Source organism: Haplochromis burtoni, unplaced genomic scaffold (genome assembly GCF_018398535.1).
Source record: "Haplochromis burtoni strain Fernald_Lab_line unplaced genomic scaffold, NCSU_Asbu1 Contig_90, whole genome shotgun sequence".
NCBI lineage: Eukaryota > Metazoa > Chordata > Actinopteri > Cichliformes > Cichlidae > Haplochromis > Haplochromis burtoni.
Window position 1 is genome coordinate 574473 of NW_024582451.1, and position 22882 is coordinate 597354.

The window sequence follows — 22882 nt, forward strand, 5'->3', positions numbered from 1 at the left end:
ATGAATGACAGGAGGCAGTGCTGGTTGTTGTTGGTGGTTTAAGACAATCAAGCTTTTAATTCATAGTTTCCTGTATTCAACAAATGGTTAACTGAAGAGTGGCACCAGCAGGGTGACAAAAGAATTCAAACGGTCTTGAACTCAAAAGCATAAACTGAGACGATTGGCGTTGCACAATCAGCTCACTTTCAGTCTCGATTGACAGAAAGCGACGAGCTCTACTAACTGAAGCCTCCCTGCTTGCTCGCCAGTTTTCCGATCAGCTGCCAGAACTCGGAGAAAGTCAGCTCCCCGTCGTTGTTTTCATCCAGTGAGCCCATGAGCTGGTCGATGACAGCGGGATCACTGGCATTCTGCAGAGGGTGATCACAAAGAACAGTTCAGGATCAATACAATATAATGATCTCAGATGCAGTATCATCTACTTTGAAACACTGTCCTGCCACCTAATGGTTGAATGAAGTAACAAAAACACCCGAAAAGCATTTGTAGGCACACTCACAACGTTTCTTGATCATGGGGAAAACAGCTATGAAAAGAGCTCAAGCCCTGTAAGTTACTATGGCCATTGGGCTATAAAACACATTAAATTACTACATTAAATATGCAGCAGAAGTGTTTGCTTGATAGTGTACAGTTTCTAATTAATTTCATTCCACTTTCACACAGATACAATCCCAAATTACAAGATTACGCTCCTTACAAGAATCAGCTGACCACGGTTTGATCAATTAATAATTTTGTTATAATCAAATAAATGTATTGACAATTTTTCAATTCCACTGTAAATACAAAATCAGACATTACCTTATGATGCAGATGGTGATTTTGTATAAAATGTTATTATCAGAATCAGAATCAGAGAAACACATTAAGTGAAGTAAAAACAAAAGAATTATGTCACATGATGTACAGTCACACGTTGCATGTAGAATTAAAATGCACAGTATTAGAATTTGATAGCAAAATTATAGTAGTATATGTTACACACACAAGTGTTGAATTTTTACATGCAAAGTGTGTATCGTGTTGTATAGAGTACACGTGATATAACATGATGAGGGAGGATTTTTCTGATTGGCTGCCAAGCGCGTGATCTTAATATTTGTCCTCAGTGCTCAGCATCTTTAAAAGTGTCTGGTGCCAAAAACTGATTTGCTACTTAACTACCAGTGGAGATACAGCCCTACCAGTGGAACAACAAAGAGCGACATGGCTCCAAACGCTGGGGTGGTTGTGGTGGTCCAGGAGGTAGCGCGGGTCGTCTACCAATCGGAGCGTTGGTGGTTCAATCTCTGGTTACTCCAGCTTGCATGTTGAAGTATCCTTCGGTAATATGTTGACCTCAATGCGTGCAGTGTGAATGTGTGTGCATGTGTGAATGTCATACAAGGTGCTTAAGTATAGAAAAGTGCATGCATGTTTGGGTGAATGCTCAGAGTAGAAAAAAATGTGCATTTGCCAAACAGATCAATGCCACAGTTACAGTTTCTTTAATATCTGTGTGTAGGCTGCTCAGGGACACAAATAACAAGGAAAAGAGGAAGAACAACTTAAGAGTCGCACCTTGACATAGTTGGGCAGCTGAGAAGCCACCAGGTGTTGGAACTCATCCTTACTCAGGGTGCTGGAGGATCCGTCTTTCCCAGCATATGTCTTGAACTGGGTGACAAGGGTTGAGATAGCAGCTTCCATGATGACCTGCGAAATAAACAAGTAGAGTGAATGTATTTCTCACACAAGAGCTTAAATAAAGAGATGCAGTAGGAAAGAAAAAAAGCATCCGTCTTACTTTCTGTGTCTGCAGTGCGGTGTGTCGCAATAAGTACCGAGAACCTTGTCCCTTGACTGTGACCATCACCTCTCCAAATATATACGCTTCATCTTCACGACTGATGCAAACATCAGCGGAAAACATTAAACCGTTCCCACTTCTCCCCCAGCCAGCAGGCTGCCCTTATCTGCCTGATTCCACTTCTCTGGAGACAGATGTCAAAACAAAGCACTCACACACAGAACAGAAAACAGCCATTCTGCCCTACAAAGGGCAAAACTGTACTAACGATAGCACAAAACCCATTTCAGTTTGCAGAGCAAGGCATTTAGTGGTAGCATCAGGCCATTCTTATCAAGTGACCGAATCATGCATGCCTAAGCAGTAATTAGTTTATACAAAACATGACTCAAATAATATGGTACAAACACAGTGTCATGTGTGAGCCTTTCCAACTGCACTAAGCTGATTAAAGTTCTGAAAAAAGATTAAAACAGCATTTAAACTTTAGACATTTTATCTTTTCCCCCCCCCTCAGCATTTTACTTGTCTTTCACTTCCTCAGGATTGTCTCAATGTTTTATAGCTGAAAATCGGTCTGCGCTTTCATGACCCTTCCAGTCATCCTTTTCATTTAAATGAGATCACGTCTCCAGGATGGACATGTAAAGAGGGCCCAACTCGGAAGGAAGCACAAATATACTGAAACATTTCTATAATGACTGGTATGTAGAATTTAAAGAATGGTAAGCTTTCACTGCAGTTTCATAGTCGCTGAAAGACATTCTTGTTCATCAGCGTGTCAGGTCTGCGACTGTCGTATCAGCGTGAGCAAAGTGCGTTCGTGCCTGTGAACGTGTAGCTGTTAAGTATTTTTTCTGGGTGTAAATGTTTCAGTTTGCAATCACAGCTGTGATGATAGATGCCTGTCGTGCCAACACTTTCACTTCACACTCAGAATGAGTCAGATATCGTGCACACACGGCATCTAAAGACTTCCAGTAAGCTGCGTATCTGGCGTTACGTTTTTCGGTACAATTTCAAAAATGCTCACAGGTCACACTGATACTGATACTTATCACTGTGACAAATACTAGGGATATAGGCAGCAATAGTTGTACACCGTATAGACATAAGCACTGTGCCACCAACAGGAGCTGTTCACCCAGTGAAACTGCTGCCACAGTTTTTGTGCTCATGCTAACGCCAGAGGATGTTGTAACTTTATGCAGAGTGCCACTTTGTGGATGAGTTACTGTTGTACCTAAACACTTCCAATAAGCAAAGTTCATGTCCGTAAATATGTCCCTTATTTACGGCACATACTTCATTTGGTATATCAGATGCCCTTCCTGACACCCAAAGGATTTGCTTCTCCTCTCAGGGTTGAACTGGGGACCTTTGACTTGTTAGGTGAAGAAGAGTAAACCACTAGGGCCACATGCTCCTAAACACCTCCACCTTGCAGTAATGCCATTTACAGTTGCTTGTGGAATATGTACAGGAGTATCGTATAAAAAGAAAAACGTGTGAATATTTTGAAACAATAGAAATGATTAAATAAAGACATTGTTTACGTATCAAGGGTGAAAGATTTATTGAACTTAATATTGATCTTGAAAATGAGGACATAACTGTTGATTGGGGGAATAACTAGAAATTGTCCAGTGATCAATTACATGCATGTTTGAGTCAGGTCCTACATTATCGGTAAGCACAGAGCTTTACTGTTGTCCCACAAACACAAAAATAGTCCTCAAATATTCATTAAACTCTGCTTCATTAAAAGATTCATCCATTGTGATTAGCGTTCGTCTGAATCCTTTGGTCTGGACACCTTCAAAAAGACAAAACATACTTCTCCAAAACTTAACATCAGCTCAATCTTTTATGTGTAAACTCTACGACATTCATTCAAACAGCAGTAAAATTACAAGTCGCGTAAACTTGCTTTTCTTACTAATCTTTGCAGAAGCTGATAAAATCAACTACCTCTCGTCTAATCAAAAGGATTTGTAATATAATAAAAGGCACATAAGCAGGAGCTGGCAAGCTAAATTAATGAAAATGTCACCATTTTCACATTCAAAGCATACGGCCCGGGATAAAATCTGTGGTTCTTCTCATTAAAAATAAGAAAAAGAGATGCACTGTAGTGAGACAATAAATAAACATGAAATCACTGCTGAGAGAAAACAATCACAATCTGTTCAACTTCACATCCACAAATAGAGGGAAAAGTCAAATTTCACTACAATCAAAACACAAATAAAACAACTATTTTTTCACAATTTTAAAGTAATTCTGAAATATATTTTGGACTTTGCTTTGTGCTGGTTCACCTACCTACACTAAAATAAAATTAAAAATAAAATGTTTTTGTTTTTCGTGCTTATTTATATCACCTAAAAACAACAAAGCTATGTCTAGGTCACTGTCACGCATGCCACTTCAAATCTATGCGTGAGAAAAAAGGAAAAAAATATGTATATATGTTTGTTTTGTTGCCAATTTCATTTTGGCAAATTAACAGATTAAGTAAATGAAACTATTTCAGCTCACTAGCCTCTCTAATTGTACTCCCCATATGGAAAAGAAATAGTAAAAACTTACATGATTTACTCATGAAAGTGGCCACTTTCTCATTACTTTCATATATTGTTTTAGTAAGTATCCAAAACATACAAGTTTCATTATATAATTTTTCAAGGGATCTTATATGTGTTTTCACTCTTGTATGCTTTTCATACAAGTTTCACACAAGACAGATACAAACTTTATAAGATTTATATATATCTTTTCCATATGGGTCAGATTGTGGGATACTGAGTAAGAGTAGCGGTGTTAGCAGTCTCCATGGATACACTACCAAACAAACAAACAAACAAAAAAAACCTGTCCTAAACCCCCCCCCCCAAAAAAAAATGCCTATTTAAAATAAATCTAATTGGAAACAGAAAATTAAAAAAAAGACGGTTCTCATATGTTTGAGGAAAGTGCTAAAGTGATTTAGCAATGTTCAACTTAACTATGGCTATTGCTTTTTTTTTCTTGAGCAGCACAAACTGGTTCCTGGTTGTTCCACACGTCTGCCGTCGGCCAAGAGGATGGAAAAGTTCTTCAAATCTAGAAATCAGGCCCTCTCAGGCAGTCCTCTGTGTGTGTTTGGCCAAATAAAGCGCTGCTGACAGAAAACTGGTCCGACCTGATCTGATTGTTATCACTGAAAGGACCGCGATCTCATCCTCTGGGATTGGACAGTCACACCCGAGCAGGGATAAATGCTATCTGCAAAAACATTCTAGTATTTTTTTAACCTGCTTGGAGTAGAGATTAGTCAGGCTCCCATACAAGATAAAATGACATAAATAACCCCCCCCCCCCTTTTTTGCAAATACCATCTTATGTGATCTGTGTGATCAATTTAAACTGACATTATAATGAACTGTAACATGCACTACACGTGTGTAAATCACTAAACAGCAGAGGAAATTCACACAACACATTACTGAAGGACTTTGCTTTAGGAGGCATGACTCGACAGAGGTAGGTAACAACGACTAAGTCCAAGATGACAAATACAAGTCTAGCTTATAATTACAGACTCAGAGACATGTTTATGAGAGGCACAACCACTCTGTGCCAGAAGCTACTACTATTACAGCTCCGAAGGCAAGAAATGTCCTATAAAACCACCACTGGTTTCCTCTCTGCAGCCGTTTTTTTTAAGCCGTGGCAGCAAACTTCCACAGGGCTTCTCGCTCAAACTCCTCCATCTCCTCCTCCAGGGAGTCGTCGTCCTTCTTCCCGTCGCCCTCTAAAACATCCACCATGTCTTCCAAAATGTCTGCCACGTCCTCAGCAAAGTCGCTGAAACGAATCCTGTCGTGGATGAACACGCCGTCCTCAAAGTAGTCTGCGGTCAGCCTCCTGAACCTATCCTTGCTCTCTGATGATGACCTTTCAAGCTTGCTCAGGTAGCCCTCCAGAAGTTCCTCAAACTCTGACAGCTCCACTGGATAGAGCCCCTCCTTGCTGGCGCAGTCCTCCACGGAAGTGCAGCCCAGCTGGGGACGGACATTGCGTTGGAGCTTTTGCTCCTGGTCTCTCCAGAAATCGTTGTTGTGGTGCTGATGAGGATGGCGGGGCTGCTGATGGTGATGTTGGTGCTGGTGGTTTTTAGCAGACCGGCTGTGCCACGGTTTCTCCTTCCTCCTCTCCTCTCTGTCCATTCTCCTCTCACCCTTCTTGCTCTCCCACTCGTCCTGGTGTTTCCTCCAAGCCTCTTTATGAGAGTTTTGCTTTTGAGGCTTCCAGTCTTTCTCATTCTTCTCCTCTTTGTCTCTCCACCCTTCCTCTTTGCCGTCTTTCCACTGTTTTTCTCCTCTTTGCTCCCTCTCGTCTTTGTGCCTCCAGTCTTGCTCCTTCTTGTCTTTCCACTGTTTTTCTCCTCTTTGCTCCCTCTCATCTTTTTGCCTCCAGTCTTCCTCCTTCTTGTCTTTCCACTCTTTTTTTCCTCGTCCCCCCCTCTCGTCTTTGTGCCTCCATTCGCCCTCCTTATCTTTCCACTCTTTTTCCACCTTTCTCTGCTTCTTCTCTTCTTTATCCCTCCATTCTCCCTCGTTGTTGTGCTTCCACCCTTTCTCTCCTCCCCTCTCCTCTTTCTTGTAGTGGTCCCGCTCATTGTGTTTGCCTTTGTTCCCTTTCCATTTGGACTCCTGGGGCTTCTTCTTCCCCCACATCTCAACTTCTTTGGAGAGTTTCCTTTGGATCTCCTCCAAGTGATCCCTGACCTGTTTTCTCTTGCCTCCATCTTTTTTCATTGCGTCCAGCCTTTTCTTGCTCTCCTCCAAAAGAACCTTCTGCCGCTGGAGTTCTTCCTTCAGCCTTCCTCCCTGCTTTGCGTCCCTCCCCCTCTCTGGTCCAGGTGTTTTCTGGTTACTTTGACCATCTTTGTCTTCAGGCTGTGGGGCCGAACTAGATGCAGCTGGAAGTATTTCCTGATCAGCTGTGAAGGATTTAATATATCAAACTTAAAATGACCTTGGTCGTTACCAGCGTGTCTCTACGCATGCAGGATACGTTCAATAAGTATAAACTTAAAGGGCGATGTAGTCGTCACATTATACCTGCGAGCTGGCTGAGTTCAGTCACTCTGGCTCTGAGAGTCTCGAGCTCTTTCTTCAGCTCTGGCAGAGATGACAGCTCCTCCTTCAGCTTTGCATTTTCTTTTTCCAGATCTGCTTCACCCTTTTTATCGCCATTTGCTGCTAACGCCTTCAGTGCTGAGTCAAGTTCTTCTTTCTTAGACTGAAAAATATGGTCAAATAGTGACAGTTTATAACGTGGACAAAGCTGTAGGTAAATTAAGGTGCTGCGCAAGTTGTTTAACAATTAAAAACATTCATTGAAACGTCATAAAACCAATTAAAACTAAATAATTAGCATCAGTGTGACTCCATACTGACCTGAAGTTGTGCCTCTAGCTGAATGATTTGTTGGTTTTCCTGTGTCAGTTTATCCAATAGCTCTTTCATATCCTGTGGATCACTGCTAAGCCCGTCCTGGATTTAAAATCATTGGCACATGAATAGAACACATATTTTTAAAAAATGTCTATTTCTTTATGTTTGTTTTTAAAATTTTCATATCACATGATCATGTGAAGTAGGAATCTGTGGAAACAGACCTGGCTTTGTTCTGCGTCACTCAGATCGGAGGCGTCAAAGTCACCTGTCAGACAGGAAGACAACGTTTTAGAACGAGTCCTTCCACAGGCACTTTCACTGACACACAACTGCCATGCTGCCTTTCAAGATGCTCAAGTGAACTTTATGAGCTCAGGCCACTCTCTGCACACCACACCAACTGTTTTTATTTTCCATTTCATTAATAAGTATGGCATATTTTGCCTTCAACACAGTGTGACTGCATTAGACACCTTCCCATTTAATTTAAACCCCAGAAAACATTCAGTGAGTCCTTCAAAAATATTATAAGGAGCGTTAAAATTTAGAATGCATGTTATTTGCCTTTTTCTGCTGCTGCAGCATCAACTGTCAGCCCAGATAAGTGCTTGGGCAAGCTATTGAGCATTAGCCAGTGAGCGCAGAAGCTTACACTGCTGCCTTATCTTTAGCTCTGGACCTACCATTATCCAGGTCACTGTGGAAGCCTGTTGACATAGTAGAGCTTAGTCAACAAGATCTGAAAGCAGACATCTAACTATTGCTGACAACAGCAAATAAAGGTGCTTATGTAACTCGTAAATACTGTCATTGTCAAACAGAAACTGTGAAATGATGGAAATTTATGGCAATATTTACTCTAAACTCTTAATGCTGCCTAACACTGCCAAACTCTGATGCTGCGTAGGAAGATCACGGTTTCTTTTCTGACATTTTAACATACAGTGCTGTGCTAAAGTCTTGAGCCAACCCCTCTTTTCTTTATGTTTTGATGGGACACAAACATATACCAAAACACGGCATATGAGACAAAAACAGAGCTTGTACAATTCTAAAAAAGTCTGAAAGTTGTTTTTTGAAGATTCATGTAAAGAAATGGGAAAAAATTATCTGTTTTTTGCATCAGGCTGCTCATAAAAACCGTTGTTTTCTTTTCGGTTGTGTGCAGACAAAACACTGGTTCGTCCGTTTATGCTTGAATGATTCATAGGCCAGAGGACTCTGAAAATAGTCAGGAAAACCTGAGAACTATTGCTCAAAAGCACTTTAAAGCAAAGTTTAAAGATACAGTGTGGCTCAAGATTTTTGCACAGTTCTATAAATATTATAATTTATGGTATTAAAGCATTCATTCTTACTGTTAATGTGCAGCATACAAATTGTAGCCACAATACTGCACTAAATCAAACAATAAAAGCAGAACCAAGCTAGCTACCTTAGTTATGAGAGGAACTGACCTGAGAGAAAGAGGGAACCTAGAAATAGCAAGACCAGAGCACCCACAATGCATTTGTTCAAGGAGAACCATGGCTTTTCCTCCTTCTTCTCAGCCAGCTTGAATTCTACTTCCTCTTCCTCATCCTCCTCGTCTGATGTTCTTGGTCTCTGTGCCTCAAAGGTGGGCACATTTCTCCGCCGCAGCCCATCATTAAAGCTGCCAGCGTCACCCGAGTCATACCTAATGGAAGGCTCTAAGAAAGGAAAAATGTAAGAAGGAAATAAGAAGAAATTCTAAGCATGAGAAAGAAATGGCAAGATAGCAAAGATCTGTCACGTTTTCTGTTGTATTTTTGTGACAGATGATGATAATGTGCCTAAACAAACAAATCATCTCAACATCTGTGGCATCTTTGTCAGAAGTGAATAATTATGTGCTGGCGACTTCCTCACGCAGAATACCAGACTCTAAGTGAGCAAATGAGCTGCAAAACACAACAGCGTGTAAACAGCATGTGAAAAGTGTCTGACAAAAAAAGCGACTGCTGGTTCTCAGAATGGATGACATTTTCTCACTAAATTACAACAACAGTAATTTCATGCATGGGGGTTTCATCATTTTCTCAGCGGGGTGTGGGCTCTCCTGCCATACTGATAAATCGCTTCCCAGCTGCTAGCGAGACATAGATAAGAAACATGTTAACAAATTCTCTCATTTTTCTGCTTTTATCAACTTGTTCCTATTATAAAGCACCACTTACTTTCCTCAAAAGCTGCAGAGGCAGCTTGGAAAACCTGCTAAGAGCCTCAGAGCCTGGGACCCAGATGCACTGATAATTTATGGGACAGGGGTGGGATTAAATAAGTGTATACTTCTTCCCACTCCCTTTCAACATGTAAATTAATCAGAATGTTTTTTTGTATGTAATTTGTATAGTATTTTTTTCTCTCTTATTTCTTTTCTAAATGTACTTGTATATTGTTCACATGTTGAAATAAATTACCAATCAAATCAAATCAAATCAAATCAAATATTTAAAGGCAGGATGCTCGCTGTATGTCACTTTACAAATAAAATCAGCTGTAATATTGTTACACACAGGTACAACGTTGACTTAAAATTTCATCTTATCTTGGGATTGAGAATAAAAAAGGGTTACTGTGTCAAAATCAAGCTTTAAGACATCCATTATTAAAAGACATTTTACAGTTGTTTGGGTTTAAGATTAACTGACAACAAAGAAAGGGAGGTTCACATACTGAACTGTGCAAAAGTCCTGATTTAATAGACATAAAACAGAAAATTTTGCACTAACAAGACGATTCCTAAAGAGCTATTAGCTGAAAACTTATAAGCATAGTGTGCAGTGTATCCTTAAAAAAAACTAAAAGTGGATGAGGGGAGGACAAATGAAGAAAAAAAAAGTATCTACAGTAGAGGAAGAAACAGATAAAGCCCTGACACAGGACCTCAGTTGATCCATCTACTGTTCACTAAAGTCTCAACAGAAGTAGTCTTAGCGGAAGGATGGCTGTCAAGAAGCCATTCTTAATGAAGAAAAAAGAGAAAAGCCCGAATTATGCCAAATTACACAAGAACTGGACTGAAAAATCACTGGCAACAGTTCTTTTGTAGTGATGAATCCACATTTCTATTTCAAATTGTCACCAATATGTACAGAGGAGGTTAGGAGAGAGGTACAGCAGTGAGTGTCTATTCAAGTCAATTTAATTTTATTTATACAGCGCCAACTCACAACTACAGTTGCCTTGAGACTCTACAATAATACATACAGAGAAAAACCCAACAGTCATATGACCCCCTATGAGCAAGCACTTTGGCGACAGTGGGAGGGAAAAACTCCCTTTTAACAGGAAGAAACTTCGACAGAACCAGGCTCAGGGAGGGGCGGGGCCATCTGCCGCGACCGGTTGGGTGAGAGAAGGAAGACAGGATAAAAGACATGCTGTGGAAGAGAGACAGAAAGCCACCATATTTTACAGATGGCTGTAAAACATGGTGGAGGCTTTGTGATGGGGCCTCATTTTGGCCAGTAGTGTTGGTAATCTTGTAAAATCGGATGAAATTCTGAACATAGTAAAGATTTTAATTCACCTGCAGTATTCATCTGGAAAATGTCTAATTTGAAACAACTTAATTTTAATCATGACAATTATCTCAAACACGCTACCAGTGAAGTAAACGCATACCTGGATAGAAAAACACAGTGAAACACTATCAGCCATGGATTGGCCTCCCCAGAGCCCGGACCTCACCATTAATGAAGCAGTGTGGGAGAACAGCCTACATCCAAAGAAGAGCTTTGAATGTCCTTGCGGAGATACTATTCCTAAAGACCACTTAAAGAAGAACGCTTGCCAAAGAGAGGCTATGGTGAAGATGGTGGTCATACCATATATTGACCTTTAGCCTCGTTAGCATGTTGTATTTTCATTTAATGTTAGTGCATATTTTGAAAATCACTGCACTTATTTCTTATTTTTCTAGTAGAATATAAAGAAATGAAGACTTTTGCACAGTAATGTATATTTCTCACTGCACACAGAAAGAGGAGACAGACGTTCACAAGACTCCAACAACAAATTTTTGCCCTGACTTCAGCCTCTGGTGTACATTTCCCACAGTGGATAAGAAGACCGGTTCCCCAGAAATGAGAAACTTGTGTTGTTTAATTACATTTTCTTATTGCGCTAGTTTTCTTTTTTCTGTTACATCTCTAATTTTATTAATCTTTTGTCCTGCTTGTTGAAAAAAAGATATCTCAACTCTCATCTAAAAGAAGATTTTAAATTTAAGTTTTAGAAAATACATTTTGCAGGACTCAAAGAATATATCATAGCAGGATCTTCCACACTCTTTGATTTAACTCTTAAAATGAGGTTGCGTGCTTGAAGCTATTTGCATACCATTGCTTTACTGTGGATTTCCAATAACACTGTTTTTGCCATCACTAATAATCTCATGTGAAGATTATTTTGAAAGAATCTATTTCTACTGAGAAAAAAAAAAAAATCAAAGAAAAGTAGAATACACAGCCGTGTGTGCCTGGCTGGATTTGGGAATACTGTGCGAGTGCCTTTACATTTACTGAAACACTTATGTAGGATAATCAAATACCTTCTTCATCGTCTCTCTCATCTTGCCTCACTGGCTCCGATGGCTTTGCAGGCTCATTTTTAACAGCCGCCTCCTCATCTGCCTCAGCTGAACCAACAGTCTCTGGTGCAGGACTTTCATCAGTAGGATGTTCTGTCACCAGGCTCTCGGGGACTGGGCTTTGTGACTCTGTGCTGTCTGGAACAAAGCTGATATCAGCTTCAACATGAGACAGGGGATCCGTGGCTGTAAGGGTCTCGGTGGGGATGTTAACCTCGGGTTCAGCACTGAAGACTTGACTCTCCCCAGGAGGACTCGCAGGAATCAGTCCAACATCAACAGGCTTCTGGAGCTCATGCTCTGCAGAGATGGGGATCTCAGTAATCAGAGGTGCAGAGCAGGACTCCTCGGACTCGAATGGGGGGACTTCAACAGTTGGAATATCCAGTGGAGCCCCCATGTCAATGTTGGTGACAAATGGCATGGCACCTAGGTGCTCATTGTCACTGGGAGAACTGGTTACAATGTCATGGATAACTGGAGGCTGACTCTCCAAATCCGGATCTGGTGGGTCAAGAAGGCTGGGTGGGAGAGGGCTCATACGGGATGGACTAGAAGGGACAGGACCCTCACTGGACTCTGGAGAGGTCTCTTGACACACCTGATGACAAGGACAAAAGTGTAACTGACATTTTAATTAACCTTCAAATAACAGAGTGGTGGTTAAACTGTTAAATACTTCAGTGTTGACTGTTCCTGCACAAGATATTTTAAACACGTCTACTAATGAGATGTTTGTTTAGAAATGTCATGAATGAATGAGAAAACACCCTGACTACGAGGACTTCATTTGTTGCTCAAAGTGTTAACGAGTAACACTCACGTGCAAGAATCGAGAAAGTAATTCTCTGTGTACAATTTATTAAACTTCTTATTGCATAACAATGATCACTAATATAACTTGCTGGCTGTTACTTTCTATTTTATTTTTTGATAAAGTGCAGCGACTTTTACATGTTATTGAGGTTATTTCCCTGCAAACAGTATCGTTTACAGTATTTCTCTTTCATTAAGTGATGCTGCCCAGGATTACTTTGACAATTTTATTAACCCTTTAATTGATATTAAATGAGCATGACAGTAAGACTGAAGCAGTTGTAACTTTTTTTAAGTTTACTTAAAGACAGCACAATGTCTACTGTTATGTTTTCTCCTTTCAGTGTCTTGATGCAGGCAGGGATGCAAAGTCATTACTAAAGGTCATTTTTCTGTGAGAATTTTGAGATTACAAACTGTACTCCCCAAGGCTGTGCTATTAGTCCTATTATGTATAACAGAATGATACATTAAATTTTATAAATGTTGGTAGAAATAGTGAGCAATAGTTTTATGTTGATGAAGAGAGATGAATCATTACTCTTATTCTATTTACAGGTTTTAAAATCAAAATGTTAAATTTTTATTTATTCATTTTTCAGGCATCTGTAAAGTTCAGAAAAGAGCTTCAAGGGTTACTCCTTACAGGCTTTTAAGGGGTAAACATTTAAGATAGAAAGGTGGTCATATGACTGTGGTTTTAAAATATGAGTGATGAAGTCATGCTATGTGTTCTTTACCAGGAAGAGAAGGTTAGATAATGCAGCTTAAGTTTTAACTTAATCACTTCTAGACGTCTTCGGGCCTTCTTAATACATTAAACTCCTACTAATGTGCTGCTGGTGCAAGTTGATGAACGTTCATTTACATGTAAGTCTATCAAAGCTGTCAGCTGCATATTGGGTAGATGCTGTGTGATTGTTGAGAGCATTCAAAGCAACAGAAAGGTTGAGGAGTTAAGCTGTTGTTTATATAGAGTATGGGCCAAATTCTGTGTGTGGACTTATATTTGCCCATGGATATTTTGGTGCCCACTATAGACTGAAGCAACAGAGAAAATTCACTGGTAGAAATCTGAATAACACTGGATGTTTATTTTTATTTTTACTGTGTAAACAGGAATTATTATAACCATCTGTTCCTTTAATTTGTTGTGCTAATCAGATTTGTAGTGAAAGGATATTACCGGTAACGCCAGTAGTTACTACTGGATTTCGGGTGGCAGTGTATGTGTGTGAATTAGGTGCAGTCATATGAAAAAGACTACAGACAGACTAACTGTACTTACAGCAGAAACAGGTGCTACAGTTGTAGATCTGTTATATCAGAAGACCTGATTTATGAGTTATTGAGACTGTGTACCAGTCCTTGGTAGTTTGAAGTCAAAAGAAACAATCAGAGGTAAATATTTGAAGGAAATACTTACAAAAATAGTCAGAATACATGGAGTAGGCATGAGTGTATAGTCCTGCTGGACTTATGCTCATGTTAGCGTGGAGGGCAATGGGAACGCAGACAAAATTGCAAAGTAAGAGTTGAAATTAGAGGCTAACATAATGAAAAGCTCTATTTGGAAATAGGGAGGCATAGCTTAAGCTTTTTTTTATATAATTCAGAGATCTTGCATAAAGCTTTATGAGACAAAGCTCTATTTCTCTTAAACGGTGGATCGGAAGATAAGATACAGATAAAAAGATTTGAAAAATTCCTAAGGTTTAAGCTTGAAACCTGTTAGGTGAAATGTGACCATGTTATGAGAAGAAAGGCATGATATTTATTTATAGAGAGCTTGGGGATTTAAATCATAGATCACTTCCAAAGACCTCCTCACACAAACAACTTGAATCCAGGAAGCGCTCCTACTTAAAATATTTTTGCAGATGTGTCCCCCCCCCCTTAAATCTATCCTGATGTGCAAAAATACCCTGAGGTTACACTCTGTGGTAAAGTAGGTGGAGCTGCACCTTCTGAGCAGCTATGAAACTCAGAAAAGAAGATGATATTCTGGCTCTCAGCTATGATCTGTCAAGCAGCAATACATTTGGCACAGTTGGTAAGTCTAAATATGATGTGATTGAATTTTTGTCTTCTTAATGAACTGCTGCGTAGTTACTAACCTGGTGGCCTTCTTCAGATAGTACAGTTTCTATGGGGATACCAACGGGTTTGAACTCCACAGCAGCTCCTGAAATAACACCGACACAATGCAAAAACAAAGATGTAGAACCCAAGAAAAGGTCAAAGCTTTAGACACCAGGCAGATATGTTGACTTGTCAGTACCTGCCACCTCCTCTGAGAGACTGGGGACATCCCCCAGGCTCTCTGTGCCATCATCCACGGGCCCGACATTCTCAATGGCAGCTTCCTGTTGAGTGAGAAGACCTAATGAGAACCAGCTGGTAAAAATTTACACCTGTAGCCATAACTTTGACATTTAGAGTAGCATTCACACTCACCAATGATTACAACTGGCACTGCTTACCAATTAATTATGGAGTCAGATTTTCCTGTAATGATCTTGAAATATTTGATAACAAAAGCTACAAATCACAGTCAAACTACTGTCTGATGAGCTTTTACACATTCTCCAACCCAAACTGACAAAACAATATCCATGCAGCTGTCATGGGTTTTCTATCCTAACAAACGAGGCTGGGTAAAATATTAGTAACACCTCTCAGCGTAACACAAGGTTTTCCTAAAACCACAGCAGCCTTACTACAGGCCAAGTCATGCTTGCATACTGAGCTAATACACACACACAAAAAGAAAACTGTGAAGTTGAGTACTGTATGGGATACAAGTTGTTGATATAAACGCTGAATTAAAAGCCAGTTATATATAGTTCTAGAAACAATTAAACAGTAATGACTTCAATAAAAAACATACATTTTACATTCAGTACTTCTGTTTTGAGTGCCACCTCTTACCTGCTGTTAAACCTCAGTGTGGTGTGTGGCTTCCCACTTAAACCTAAGTGGGAAGCCCGTTTCTGATATTTAATGATTAACAGAAATTTGTGATTGAAACCACTGCAGCTTTTCTTTCATGACTCAAAAACCCTGATGCTGGATATCACACCGACTGACTGCAGTTGCCTCTCTGCCACTGAGAATGACAACGGTTCACAGCGAAGTGCAAGCACATGTGTGTCACTAAATCTGAGGTGCAACATACCAGAAAGACTCAGTTCAGTGTGACTACAATATTATCTTAGTTGGCACAGTGTATACGGGGATATTTGCTTGCTATAAATACCTTGTGCTGGTCAGATAGCCAAGTGGCATAGAAAGCTATTCCAGAGGGGTACATTATTGGATAAAGTATGAGAACTGCTAGAATAGTATAAATAAAGCATAGATAAAAGGCCAAAGTGAAATAAATCCTATTTTCACCTGAACTGTGCACATTATCTGCCTGATGAGGCACAATTTGGCGCTCTGCAAACATTCACCAGGATGTTTCCCACTTTAAGCAGCTCTGGGCTGCAGGTTAGGACAAGACAAATTATAAATGAACCAGTATTCATGGAGCAGGATAATAATCATGGTGCTCCAAATGATACCCAGACTTTCCTTAGCTATGCTCATCTCGTCTTACCTCCGGGGAGAGGAGGGTCCAGCTGTTGGTGGAGGAGCCTGTGCTGCCTGTGCTGTTGCTGCTGTCAGACATCGCCCCCGTCAGGCTTAACTTGGCACAGCACACGGGACAGATTGAGCTTTAAAAATCCTGCATATGACGACAAAAACGTGTCTTCAGCGAGCACGCCTAATGCACACATGTGAGCCTCATTATCAACATGCAATAACCCGACTACAACGTGTTCAGGTGCATAAGGCGCAGTTGAGAACATTAAAAAATGCACTAACTCGATGAGCCGTGTGTGATTTTATGCAGCATTCGCATGAAATTTTTTTAAAACTACGGTAAAAGAGAGCAGAATCGCGCAGTTGTGGCACAGTTAAAACCTTGCAAACGGAAACGGGATAAAGAGCAGATTGTCGCTGATTCAAGTTATGTAACGGAGGCATCCATAATACACTGCGCAGTGAAACAAAGGCTTCAGTCAGTGCAGAAAACAAGAATCTCCTGACTGCATTCATCGCTACTGCTATTTCCAGCCAGCCATTCATTCAAATCCATTCATCCAGTCAATCTGTGCAGCAGTTAAATGCCCAAAAATGGTCAAGCCCCCCCCCCCCCAAACTGTACGGGTACTTCATTGATCCAAGCGTGCAAATAAAGGTCAATACTCACTTATCGGCAACGCTAGCGCGCGCTAAGGTTCTGATTTGCTCTTATAAGAGGTAAATGCTGGGCGGCTGTGGTTGTTGTAGCAACCAAATTCAAGGTTCGCTCATGATGGTAAACAAAGGATGGTTGGCTGAATTTCCCACTCCCACTCTTCCGCGTTCTCACTCAGGCCCAGCTGTTAAGTAGGCTGCCCCCGACACGAGCTCGGCTCCATCACCGCGAACGCGAACAAGACGTTTATTTACCCCGCGTGCTCACACTTGAGTCGCTCGGCGTTTTCCACTTCAAAGCGCTTTGCTTTTGTTTTGTTTTGTTTAGCACGGGCACAGCTCCTCTCCTCTGAACTTGGGAACTTCGGGAATTCCAAGTAGCGTCACGTCGACCAACGTGTCTCACATCCAATGGGATTTCACTAAAGCCGCGGGAGCACCCGCCCCCGAATCATGGCTGGACCAATCGGATAAAAGTGTCGCGTCAGGAAAGCGACGTGCATCCCAGCTTGATTGACGCACGCAGGTGAAAGTGGCAGGTGATGGTCCCGGCTCTTTATCCTTGGGTTATAATAATACAAGTTCATGTGTGATCCCACAAGATACACACACACACACACACACACACACACACACACACACACACACACACACACACACACACACACACACACACACACCACCAGTCGCTCACTGACACGTCTGCTGAACTATATTTGTATGGGACTTGCCAAAGTGGACAACCCCTTTCCCACTATTGCTCCAATGTGGGCATTCATTTCATAGTCTGACCCCTTCTCCTCTAAAATTAGTCATTTAAGTGTTTTCTCTGGGATAAGCACTTTCCTTCTTACACCTCTGTACTCCTAAATCAAATAAACAATCACATAATACATAACTGATTGTTGGGGAGCAATGGTAGTATATATATATATAATATTTAATATATAAATTTAATATTAATATATATATATATATATATATATATTATTTATATATTATATATATTTCTTGTCTCTTGTAGGGTGTTGCAAGGTAAAGATTAGGCCTGCTCATGTTTACTCTGGTGGTCTATCCCCAGAGGTAAATGTACACATACAGTGGTGTGGAAAAGGTATTTGCCCTCCTTCCTTCTTTTTTTTTTGTCACACTTACATGTTTCAGATCATCAAAAAAAAAAAAAAAAAAATCGGAGAAAAATAACACTAGTAAATACAAAATGCTGTTTTTTAAAGGCGAAAAGTTATCCAAACCTACCTGGCCCTGTGTGATAAAGGAATTGCATTAATAACCAGTTATTAGGTTTAGGGAGCAATTCTTTATTTCACATAGGGCTAGGTTTGGATAGCTTTTTTCCCCTTAATATTTGAAGTCATCATTTAAATGCTGCATTTTTTATTTGCTCAGGTTATCTTTGTCTAATATTACAATTTGTTTGATGATTTAAACATGTAAGTGTGACAAATAAGAGGGAAAAATCAGGAAATAGAGAAACACTTTTACATAAAGATGGATCTCTTAGATTTTATTTATATTGTGCATACTGTAATGCACATTAGCAACAAAAGTAATCCCAGGACTCTTACATTGTAATATAACAACATCGCCTTACAATATTAAAGACAAAAAAACATTAATTTGTGCAAGCAAATAAGGACAGTGCATTGGGAGAGAAACCTTCATTACTAACAGGAAGAAATCTTGCACAGAACAAAGCTCGGGGAGGGTGGCCATCTGACAGTGGAGTGAGAAAAGAAGAGCACAAAGCCACTGCAAACAATATAACAATAAATACTCTGCAGGCTTGGGGGATAAGAGAACATTCAGCTCAGGATGCAGAAAAACACAGAGAGGACAATGGACAAACTACGGGAAAGAGAGGGCACAAAGATAATAACGTGATGGTGGCATATATTAATAACTGGAGAGTGAACGAGAGAAAAGCAGAGGATTGCTTAGTATAATGGGCAGCCAGGGTGTATAGCAGCATAAATAAGGGGTGGCTCAGGGTCACATGATCTGTCCCTGATGTGAGCTTGATTAAAAAGGAAAGTTTTAAGCCCCTAAGTAGGAGGGACTTAAGCCCAACAATCCTCACAGAAGTACTGCAGGCCAAGCTAAAGTGAGCTAGAAAAACTTGGTGAGACTTGGTGAGATTTCAGGGCAAAGGTCAGTTTAGAATTTATTTAGAAGTAAAAAATTAAGAGATTCTAGATACACATGTAGGGTGTTGAAAATGCCCATAGGTGTGGAAATTATAACATTAGACTATAAATTATAGGCTGGTTAACTAAAACTAATGTTGCTACATACATGAATAATCTCTGAGGTCTTCCTCTTTCTGGCAGCTCCATATTCAGTAACTTTGCCCAATATATCCACTATCCCTCCTCTGAATATCTCCAAACCATCTCATCCTTGCCTCTCTAACCTTCATTCTCGATGCTATTCTTTCTTCACATATCAATCTTCTCCACCTACACGTTCTTCACCTCTATTGTGCAAAGTCTATTGTTTTGGACAGTTGATCCCAAAGTATATAAAAGTCATCCATCTTTACTACCTGCAGACCTCCACCTCTCCAGGCTCTCTTCCACATGCTTCCAGCTATCACTACAGATCACAGTGTTATCTGTTTAATTATATTAAAAAAATAAACTACTACTACTGCTACTACTACTACTACTACTACTAATAATAATTAAAAAAAAATACGGAAACTTGTATAATATAAACTCTTATAAAATAAAAACTAAGATACAATGAGAAAATGCATGGAAACGAACTGAAGTAAAACCGTTTGAAATGTTAAAAATTTAGAGCTAAAATAAGAAGAAACCTTGTTGACGTCACCTTTCTCTCAATTGAATAAAACAGTGTCAAAAACTATAATAGATTTAAAACTTTCTCACCATATCACCGCTAAAAACGATTATAAGCTCAGTCTGGGACTGGTTATGTAATCACACCAAAGCATGTCAGGACAGAATTGTGGTCGCACTTTGGACTGAAATGGAATGTTTGTTTTTTTGTTTTTTTTCCCAGATTTTTCCACCCTGATGACGAATTAGGAAATCAAAGAAGTTACGTTAATGTCCTGCGACAGATAGAAGTAACCAATAGCAGACGAGTTTTTCCGTCGTATTGACCAATAGGACGAGGCTAGGTCTATTTGAACGGTGAAAAGCGGGCTCGCACACATTCGAGAGGGAAACAAAGAGAGAGCAAACAAATCGTCGCTGTCGGATGCGAAATAACTGGAATAGTTGGCTTTTTTAAAAAATCTCTGGGAAAGTTAATTAGAAAAAACAAAAGGTAAGTTCTTAAACTTAACTATTCGTATTGGGCATTGACAACAACACATACTTTGATTTTTAAGACTATAAATACGCACACATGTTTTAAAGTCTCGTCGACCTAGCTTGAACGGATATAGCATAGCTACACTCATGTAGCCTTCTTTTAGCTTCTTTCCTTTTTCTCTAATTGTGACCGTTAATGTTTAACATTTCCCACAGGGTACCACCATGTCTCACAAACAGATCTACTACTCTGACAAATATGACGACGACAAATACGAGTACAGGTACGTAAGGCATGCTTTTACGACATGCAGTTACATAAGGTTTATTAAGATGACTCTTTGCAGAAGATGGCTTCAGCTCATTACACGACACATGAGTATTTTATTTTTTTTTTTAATGCCCAACGCAACTGCGTTGAGAATGTAATACTACTTTTTTCCCCCCCCCGCAGGCATGTAATGCTACCCAAAGAGCTTGCCAAGCGTGTTCCCAAAACCCATCTTATGTCGGAGACCGAGTGGAGAAACCTTGGTGTCCAACAGAGTCAAGGATGGGTGCATTACATGATTCACCAACCAGGTAATAACTGACAGCGTCATGATTTTAAATATTGGTTTGGTAATTTGTGCTTGCTGGTGGGTGTATGGTGGTGTAGCTTGTTGATCATATTGAACTGAAACTTGAGACAAGTTGTAATAGTTCATGGTGATCATTTTGCAGCAAAGGCCAACTCACAATTAGACTAAAACTGCAGCTGATCGCTTTGACCACTATTGTTTTTCTCACTCTGTGACGTTACCTTTAACTAAAGCTCTGAGAATGACCAGGTGACCAATCAGTAGTCTAAAACAAGGAATTTAATTTTACAGAAGAGAATAATTTAACATTTAAATAAACAAAGTAATTTAAAACTTAGGTTTCTGCAGTTGAGGTGATGCAGACTAGATGTCGTTGCTACTGGATTTTGTGGCCCAAATTAAAAAAAAAAAAAAAAAAAAATTCCAGCTTGCACGCCCTATTTTTAATTAAGAGCTACAAGAGATGTGTTTGCCCCCCCCCCCAAGACTTAAATTGCTACTTTCCACAAGATAATGAACCTTTCTTGGTGTTCCTCCTCCAGAGCCACACATCTTGCTGTTCCGACGCCCTCTGCCCAACCCAAAATCATAAAGGAGATTCTCTGGGTCCTTCAGGGACATCAGTCTACCATGTCGCATATCAACTCATCACCATGCTCTGATTGCCATGTCGGCTGATTATGCTGGACCTGGAGAAGGACTGCTGCATTTATGAACAGTGATTATGGAATGGATTGTGTTGAAGGAAAAAAACTATGACCCACCTATTTGGGGAAAAGACTTCTGCATGTGTTAAGAGCAACACGACGTTTGCCAGAAACCTTCAATTCAGCTTAAACTGTCCTTTTTGACTTAACCTGTCCATCTTGTGAACATGCTTGGATTTTTCCAGCTTTTTAGAACAATTGCTGTAAGATGTGGGGAGTGAAACTTGATCAACCATTTGAGTTATTCTAAGTGCTTTCTGGGTTGAGCTCTAGCAGAATAGTTGGATCCTAAATTGATTTGGACTTTGAAGCCACAAATCAAGGTTTCAAAGTCTCATGTTGCTGCTTGGTTAAAATGACACTGTAGACTGGCATTTAATGACATTTTGCCATATGCAGATGAGGGAAAGCCTGCATTTGAGTTGGATAGATTCTAGTCTTGATCCAGTTTTCTCAAGCATGTATATTAGTTCTGGCTTAATGTCTGGGTCTATACCAATGAGCTGCTCAGTATTTATGAAATGTTTTGCCCTTTCTGAAATAAATGTAATCTTTTAAATCTTAATGTGGACTTGTGTTTTGATAGTGGCAAAGTGGCTGGTTTACTGATCTCAAAAATGCAGCATGAACCTGAATGAGGTTGGTGGGGGGGAATCTTTACAACATGGAGTTTTGTGACATTTTCAGCTCGAGCAGAGTTGAATTCAATAAATCTATTTTGGTGTCAGTTTATGTGAGGAAACAAATCTGTATGAAGAACTCGATGGCTTATCTTGAAATTCACAATTGCTACAGGAAGAAGCAACAAGATTTTTGGAGCTCATAACTGGAAACCTACCAATTAACTGACTTTTGCACCATAGTATGCAAATCTTAATACTTGAACTCCATCAGATCCTGAAAAAACATCTCCATGAACAACTTATTGCATTGGTTGAAGCACTGAATGAGTGATGCGTTTGATAAGGTTTTTACTGCATGGGGAGTTTTGATGTTTCCCCAAAAGGCAAATAACCCATACAAAATGATTGCAAAGAAACCGCAACTCCATCTTCTCCAAATATGTATATAATGTCGGTGACTTCCAGCTGACATCCACCTACACATCAACTGCAGGCTGATCAATCACACTTAATGTTGTGGAAGTTATCCCCCAGAGGCCCATTCTGAACCAGGTTAGCCTCTATAATCCTGATAGATTGACATGGTTCTGCTGTGTGGGCTAAAATAATCCGATAAAACACTGATGCCTGTAGCATTAAAAAAATTTTTTTTTATTCACGATGCATATTACCTTGCCAATATTTGGTGTCATCTATAGTTAGTAGCAGTCATTATGCGTGGTGTGTGGTTTTTTTTTTTTTTTTTTTTTTT

General features: G+C 39.9%; 2 protein-coding genes across 7 annotated transcripts; one reads left to right on the forward strand and one right to left on the reverse strand.

Annotated features, from left to right (window-relative positions):
• Window positions 1-21: 21 nt before the first annotated feature.
• pbxip1a (pre-B-cell leukemia homeobox interacting protein 1a) lies at window positions 22-19942 on the reverse strand. Of its 6 annotated transcripts, none has more exons than XM_042222653.1 (13): window positions 19831-19942; window positions 16275-16403; window positions 14955-15039; window positions 14791-14858; window positions 11819-12458; window positions 8700-8933; window positions 7926-7949; window positions 7464-7507; window positions 7243-7338; window positions 6904-7084; window positions 1793-6782; window positions 1567-1701; window positions 22-353 (listed from the first exon to the last, which is right to left on the reverse strand). In XM_042222653.1, the coding sequence occupies exons 2-11, from the start codon at window positions 16344-16346 to the stop codon at window positions 5500-5502; spliced, it is 2727 nt and encodes a 908-aa protein (XP_042078587.1). In that variant the 5' UTR covers window positions 16347-16403; window positions 19831-19942; the 3' UTR covers window positions 22-353; window positions 1567-1701; window positions 1793-5499. The 6 variants fall into 6 exon arrangements, with proteins under 6 accessions (XP_042078587.1, XP_042078586.1, XP_042078585.1 ...); XM_042222652.1 differs by lacking the exon at window positions 19831-19942 and adding an exon at window positions 17187-17460; XM_042222651.1 differs by lacking the exon at window positions 19831-19942 and adding an exon at window positions 17174-17460.
• A 140-nt stretch (window positions 19943-20082) lies between these two features.
• Window positions 20083-22073, forward strand: cks1b (CDC28 protein kinase regulatory subunit 1B). The gene is made up of 4 exons (XM_005927598.3): window positions 20083-20233; window positions 20437-20504; window positions 20675-20802; window positions 21344-22073. The coding sequence occupies exons 2-4, from the start codon at window positions 20446-20448 to the stop codon at window positions 21391-21393; spliced, it is 237 nt and encodes a 78-aa protein (XP_005927660.1). The 5' UTR covers window positions 20083-20233; window positions 20437-20445; the 3' UTR covers window positions 21394-22073.
• Window positions 22074-22882: the final 809 nt, after the last annotated feature.